At 43.4% G+C, this 7,864-nt stretch overlaps 1 protein-coding gene across 1 annotated transcript in view; it reads left to right on the forward strand.

The window, feature by feature from the left end:
* Window positions 1–4,668, forward strand: part of CDKL2 (cyclin dependent kinase like 2) — a 43,682-nt gene extending 39,014 nt beyond the window's left edge. The window contains exons 11-12 of the mRNA XM_018553280.1: window positions 2,197–2,303; window positions 4,291–4,668. Coding sequence (XP_018408782.1) covers window positions 2,197–2,303; window positions 4,291–4,359 — 176 coding nt within the window. The 3' untranslated portion in view covers window positions 4,360–4,668. The remainder of the gene's footprint in view (window positions 1–2,196; window positions 2,304–4,290) is intronic.
* Window positions 4,669–7,864: the final 3,196 nt, after the last annotated feature.

Consider the following 7,864-nt stretch of genomic DNA (forward strand, 5'->3'; position numbering starts at 1 on the left):
TAATGTATTGCTGGGACTTGTAGTCCCGCATAGCTGGTGGTATTCTGCATTGCTGTATGATAATTATACAGCAATGCAGAATAGCCCCACAGAGAGCCCATATAAACCACCTGAAAGCCCTTATAGACCACCCGAGAGCCACACTGCCCCCCTGAGAGCCCGCACAGCCCCCAGAGAGCCCAAACAGACTACCTGAGAGCCCACCTGAGAGCCGCACAACCCCCCAGAGAGCCACACAGCCCCCCAGAGAGCACATACATACCACCAGGGACCACAGAGCCCACCCAAAAGCCATAATAGACCGTCTGAGAGCTGCACAGCTCCCCTGAGAGCCTGTACAGACCACCAGAAACCCCACAGAGCCCACCTGAGAGCCGCACAGCCCCCTGAGAGCCCGTACAGACCACCTCAGAACTGCAGAGCCCCCCTGAGAGTATTCAGGTCTAATTGAAGGGTTGGCACTTTAAGATACATAAGTTGGTTTAGTGATCCAGTTTGGGCACTGCGGCTCAAAAAGGTTCGCCATCACTGTCATACATCAATGCAGAATACCAGCAGCTAAGCGGGACTACAAGTCACAGCAATACATTATAATAGAAGTCAGCACTACAGAATCCTACTGCCACCCCAAAACACACACAATTTCCCGCGCCCCCCCCCCTCCCACTCTAGACTTACCTTCCTTCTCCAGCAGCCCTCTTCCTCGTCTCCCTGGTCAGGGGACAGGGCTAAGAGGGTCGGGTCCTCACACAGCAGAATGTGCCAGGGCCCGGTCGCAATTGCGACCGATGAGACCCTGGTAGCTCCGCCAGTGGGTTTAGTTATCCATAATTTTTTTCTCTCACCCATGGTAGGAAAATGTAGTGGTACTTGGGAGCCAGTGGTGTTGATTTAATTATAGCAATAGGCTGGTCACTTTGCAAGGGAATATTCTCTTAGCTTAGTGAATATGGTGAATCTCTGTTGACTTCCATCATCTAATCATGTGTAAGCATAAATATAGTTTTTTTCTTTTCCTTGCACATGATCGGGTAATCTTTGAAAAGTGAAATTTCACCACATTCATTAAGCTAAGGGAAAATTCCCTTGCAAAGTGAATGGCCTAGTTGCCTTTAGTAAACGAACCCCCATGGAGTGCTGAAAACCCCTCCTACCAATGAGCTAGATAGTGAAAGGACATATCAAATGTATGTATGGTCTGAAAAGCTTCTTTGAACCCACTAAAAACCTAGGATATGAAACCAACCATTCTATTGATACTTTGTACATCGATATGATTTCAATGATGAAAAGTCTGAATTTTTATAACTTAGTATTCAACCTTTGTATTTCACTTTCTAAACTGCTATGGGTCTATTCGAACTATCCAACTTCCTTTACATTCAGGGCCGGATTCCAGACAAGGCCATGGAGCAGAGGGGCGGCACAGGTTTGAAGTCACCCGACGCCCGGAAACATGGAGTTGCGGGCGCCGGGTGGTAATTTGTTTTCTACATTTACTAGTGATCTTGGCGATGTCACCAAGATCACTTGTAATAAGATAGCAGCTGGTCCGTCCTCCCCCCGCCCCCCCCCCCGCGCCTACCTCTCTGCATGCTGGCTCCATCCTCTCCTCGCTGGCTGCCACCGTCTTCAGGATGGAGAGCGGTGAGCAGAGCGGCAGGGTTAAAAGTAACCCTGGCGCTCTGTGTAAACAGTGAGAGGGGAGAGCTATGCTCTTCCCATCTCACCTGTCACAGGAGTTCCACCACAGTGCTGTGCTAGAACTCCTGTATTGGAGGTGACAGGGTCAATAAAGAGAACCTGTCACCTCCAAATGCTGTCACACAGGGGATTGTTATCTCCTGTGTGATAGCAATAAAGTTAAGTGGAAAAAAATTGATCAAAAAATTACTTAAATAAAAAGTAAAAAAATAAGTAAAAAATAATAAGTAATAATAATTAAATTTAAAAAATACATAAATAAAAAGTAAAAAATAAGAAAAAATATTAAAAAATAAGAAAATAATTATAAATAAAAAATAATAAGATAAAATTGAGGAACCTGGAATTGGGGCAGCAGGGAGAGTAAATCTGATCCTGTTTACATTGTGTTTGTTGATATCAGAATGGACACGACGATTGTATTTAGCCTAATTTTAAGTCATATGTTGCAGTAATTGACTGCTGTCTGGTGAGTAACACGTGATTTTGTAGTTCGCAGTTCAAAGTTGGGAAAGAAAGAGAACAAGACAATCCCAGACTCCCGCATCCCTTCTCTTGCTACAGTTGATACACATAATTCAAACACAACCTTACCGCAGGTGAGAATACTATTTTATGCAATCTGCTATGAGTTAAATCACTAAAAATGTGTTATTGTACTGAAAGTACTTTGTTCACATACTGTAAGACATTTAATATGAGTAATAATACCCACATCACATGTATAGGGAAAATAGTCCCATGGGAAAAAAACAGGCAATCTTACCAAAACATCCTCCACATAAACACCACACGATACGCTCATCATACCTTTAAATGTAAAAGTACTTGGAGGTGTACCAGGGATCGTGGCTGGGTTGGTGTGTTGGCATTCCAGGACCGATAGCTCTGTGCTGGTATTCCAGGACCGATAAAACTACACTAAAACACAAGCAAAAATGGAGGGTGCATCAGATTGTTTAAGTCAAAAACATTTTTTAAAGTACTTCAAAACATATTGCACTTGCAAGAGTACGCTTGAAGGCAGGCATGTAGATATACAACACTGCATCCAGAGTATATTATCCTCTAAAAGGAGTCACCCTTCACAATCAGCCGGCTACCATATGAGCGAAGTTCGTAGCACGAATATATTAATGAAAGTACTGGTAAGCTAACTAAAGTCTCTGCTGGAGGCGGCCTAATCACGTAGATTTACACTCCCGCTAGTAGGGATGCACTGATACCCGTATTTCGGTATCGAATTCAGATGACTAAAATAAGCAATTTAGTTTTAGTCGCCTTTCGTTTTGTCAACTAATTATCAGTAGAGAAAATTGCAATGCACAGTATTCTTATCATAATTTTAGTTCTATTAACTTAGTTCATATTTAGTTTTCATCAGTGAAAACATGCACATGACGAAAACTAGAGGTGCACCGAAATGGGAATTTTAAAACCGAAATGAAACCAGAAAAAAATAATTGTCAGGCCGAAACCGATACCGAAAATGGTTTTTATTTTAATTTTTTCAATTTTAAAAAATATTTTATTTCCACATGAGTCTCTGATCTCGGGTGTACTGAAGAAAAAAAAAAACTGGCTGAAAAATCTTCAGAATCCATCACTTGCAGAGGTGTTGGTTTATTAGTTCCCCGTTGAGTGTTGTGGTCCCTACATCACTACAAGACACAGTATTGACATAGGATCTGGCAGACTGATCCATTGAGTACAGTGGGGACCTTGTGGTATCTTCACCTGGTAGTATCTCTTCAGTACAGCAGAGATTTTTGATGTGGACAGCAGCAAAGGTGATTATTAAAAGAGAACTATGGGGTAAGTGTTTTTCCCCATAGTTCTCTTTAGAGTCACGGGAGGACATATACTAACCTCCTCCCGTGACCCAAAGCTCAGTGTATCACAAGCTACAGGTCGCGGTATACTGACACCACCGCAGCCGGGACGGATCCCGACAATGCTGTCGAGATTCACCCAGCTGCGTGAGTCACAGCGGGCTCTGCCTATCTAGAGCCACAGCCAGCTGTGCCCTCCCCCATTCGTTCCTCCAGTCAGCGCTGGAGAATGTGAGTGGGGGGGGGGGCAATCCCTGGAGGGAGCCGTGATTGCCAGTCAGGGAGATGATTGAGAATTGAGCGAGCGACGGTATGTGTTCGCTCACTTTCCGATCTATTGAGCCAACGTGTAACAGTTCCATTGTCACGCGTCGGCTCGAACTATGAGGATGAGTGACTTTCACTCACCTCATAGTTCTCCTTTAACTCTCTTATATAGGGGAGACTTTCTTTTAATTTTATTTGGCAACAGAATTGCTTTAAGCTTCACCTACCCCACGGGCCACTACTGTACAATGAGAATTTCTTTACTGACCACAATCTTCTGAAGTTTGGGAGTAGGAAGGTCAAGGCCTCATTTGAAAACTAAAAGCAATCTCAGATGGCTACTGAAGATGCTTTCCTAGACAAAGTAGGTAAGAGCAGGCACCTTGTAATGTTAATGTCAGGGTAACTTTAGAAAAATAATTACTCACCTGTGACATCATTTTACGTACTATGAAAATGAACAACTATTTATTTTCCTCTATTGCAGTTTTCTGTGAACGTATTACAGGACACCCTGGATATCTCAGAAGCAAATTTTCCACCTGTAGAACATTAAAAAACATTTAAAATAAGTTCACTTGACTAGAACAGCATGGATCCTACCAATTTACATCAACTGCTGTAATGTAAAATCAATGTTCCTAAATTACGATCATCACGAAACATCTGGGACCTTATTTTGGATACCAAATGCTAATCAATTCAGCATATCATTATAGAACTGATTTTAAAAGACATTATTTTACTGAATGCTGCATGGGGGATGACATTTTGGATGCCTCTGACTAATGACAAGTCAACATTTTTTTTTACTTTTGTATATTTAAATATGCATAACGGCAAGAAGCTTGCAGCTAGAAACAACATGTATTGAATGACTGTACTTACCGTTCTGCTGACTGAGGAATGAGCCACGATCTCAACTACATTTTTAAATCAAATGTGTATAGTAATGTGAAATACACTTTTCCTCCCGTTGTAGTCAATCTAAGGATGAACTCACTGTCAGATAGCATTTACTTCATTATATTTCATCACATAAAGAGAAAGGACCAAATATGCACACAAGAATATAGTCAAAATAAAGTGTAAGGAGCAATGATGGTATGTGTAGCGCAATAATGCAGTCTATTTATAAAGGTGATTGCAGAAACGTCACCAGCACACCAAATCCTTATAGGATCAAAGTTCGTAGATTTTATTGCAAACTCATGTCAGTTACACAAGCGGTTTCGGGGCCACACAGGGTCCCTTCACCAGGGTCATTGCTATGCCTGATGAAGGGACCCTGTGTGGCCCCGAAAGCGCTTGTGTAACTGACATGAGTAAGCAAAAACTTTGATTCTATAAGGATTTGGTGTGCTGGTGACGTTTCTGCAATTATCTGTATTTGGCGGCGCCATCTGCAGTCATTCCGAGCACCCCTCCCCGATCACTGGGTCATACCGGTAAGGAGTGAAACTAGCCTTTTCTTTTTTCTTTTATTTATAAAGGTGAACATTTTATTTCATGTTTGTTTTCACAGAATAGATCTGTTTTAGCTCTCCACTCTTTTTTTTTGCCATAAAGAAGAACAATTCCAGGAAAATGTCTCAATGCTTTGAAGTACTACGTTATTCTCTGAGAATTGCACACAAAATTTGTATCACACTAAACAAAGAGTAATGCATTATTTTCTTTGGTAATTGTATTATTGTGATTTGTTATTCTTCTTGCAACAGTTGTACATTCCAGTTTTACTTTCTACATTCCTTTCAGCATTAACTCCCTTCATTTTACACACTCTGCCTTAACTTTCCATCTACATTTAAAAGTTTTATAAAATAACAAAAAAGTCAGAAGCAAAATACAGAAGTCTAGTGAAGCAAAATGCAGGTCTGCTGACCTCTATAAATAGCCCCCTAGTTATCAGATTTTACTGTACCAGATTGTGAATGGATCACACCCACTGAGATTTGCTAACTGAAGCAAGATCCATGTCTGGGTGGCGGGATTAGGAAAGAGCTTACCTTGGGAAGGCAAAGCAAGGCTGTGAAACTGTTATCACAGCCTGCAATACCACCAGTCACCCCTTGGGGAAGACTCACCCAAAATCTTGCTGGCCAGACACACATGGGTACATGCAAATCTTGCATACAATTTGGTGCACTCTAACAGGGTTATTCACAAAGCTGGCGGAGGCAGCCGTGTGAATAACCAAGCCAAAGTGAAGTGATCTGAACGCTGTTCGGCTATTCACTTCAGGCTTGTACAGCTGATTTCAGCCGTACATCGGCTTGCTTCGTGTCGGCCGAACATGCTCAGCATGTTCGGCCGACCCGAAGTGCAGAAGGAGTTCAACACAGCCGATCCAACATCTGGATCGGCTGAGCCGAACCTCCGGCAGCCTACTCACTGCTGTTCGGCCTATTCTCATCGGGTCCGAACAGCAGTGAGTGAATAGCCGAATGCCGCCGAGCGTGGTACCAAGCAGAATAGAAAAACAGTTTTTTTTTAAAGTAGAAAACGATTGGGTGGAGCTAGCAGTGACAGCTAGCTCCGCCTAACTGTTTCCTATTGGCCGGGACCTGTTGTCATTACAATGAGAGCTTGGCGGAGCCGGCGGTGATATCACTGCTGGCTCCGCTGAGCTCTCATGACAGTTCAGCATCACCTGGCTACCATGATATGAAGGCCGGGCTCCGCTGAGCTCTCATTGTAATGACAGTTTAGCGTCCCCTGGTTACATGGTAACCAGGGGGACACTGCTCTGTCATTGCAAGTGGCCAGAGCCAGCCATGAGATGACGGATGGCTCCGCCCAGCTGTCAGTAGCAGGCTTTCGAACAGCCAATGGCCGGCCGTTCGGCCCGCTTCGGCTTTCACCTCGGCTCAGTCGAGCCGAAGCCTATGCCTTCGGCTTGACCGAGCCACTCGGCCAACTTCGGGAGCTGTACGGGCTATAGTGAACCGAAGGGGTCCTGGGGCCGAAGCTAGCCGAAGGATCAGCTGGAGCTACGGCTTATCCTTAGGCTATCTTTGTGAATAACCCCCTAAGGGTTATGTAGCAGCTAGGTGATTTCCCAAACCTTTCTGTGAGCTGGAATCCTTGCACACTTTTACTTTTTCCACTGGTTTTTTTTTATTCTTTATTTAAATTTGTAAGAACATACAATATAAACATACAAAAAAGTGTTTTTACAAATCATTATCTTAACACAAATAACGGCAAAAATAAATAAATTTAAAAAATACACCACAAAAACAACAACCCCACTGTTGACACACAACTCAGGCTAGCCTGCCACGTACTGCACGTACAATTTTTTGCAATCGCACCGCACTGGAACGCACTAGTGTGTGTTATGCTGTGGGCGATCACACTGCGGGCGGGAAGCACATTTGGGGTGCCATTCAAATGAACAGCACTACAGCGCACCTCCTGCACCAGAATTTGTCACGCCAGACATGAAAATTACTATATTTCCACCTTCTTTATTTTTTTTTTACAATGGGGGGGAGGGCTTTTTTAACTTAACTGCTAGGGGCTTTGGGGAAATATCAGGCGTGTAAAGAGACCCCTGATATTTCCCTTTTAAAATAAAAATAGAGATTGAGGAGTCCTCAATCCCTTTTTCTGCAGCACCAGCACGTAATGGACAGGAAGCACTCAGTACAGAGACTTCCTGTTCATTCATAAAACAAGGAGATAGTAAACAAATATTATGTCCACAATCATGAATGAGCAGGAAGTGATGTAGATCACTTCCTGTTCATTCATAATTGGGGACACAGTATCTGAATAGTATGTCCTCAATTATTTACAAAACATAGTAGTGATTAGTACTTATCACTGCATTGTTTGAATATTACAGGGAACAATCAGCAAATATTTCCTCCTGAAAGCTTTCTCCTCCCAGCTGGGCGCAGGCAGGTGGATCAGCTCTGTGTCCCCTCTGAACCTCGCTACCCCTGCCAATACAAGCAGGGGAGCAGCAGGAATTAGAGGGGACACTAACCACAGCATGCAAAAGGGGGGGGGGGCGGGGGGGGGGTTTGGGGGGGGTCTCCTCACCACTGGGG

The sequence above is a fragment of the Nanorana parkeri genome, unplaced genomic scaffold (genome assembly GCF_000935625.1).
Source record: "Nanorana parkeri isolate BGI_ZX_2015 unplaced genomic scaffold, ASM93562v1 scaffold115, whole genome shotgun sequence".
NCBI classification, from domain to species: domain Eukaryota; kingdom Metazoa; phylum Chordata; class Amphibia; order Anura; family Dicroglossidae; genus Nanorana; species Nanorana parkeri.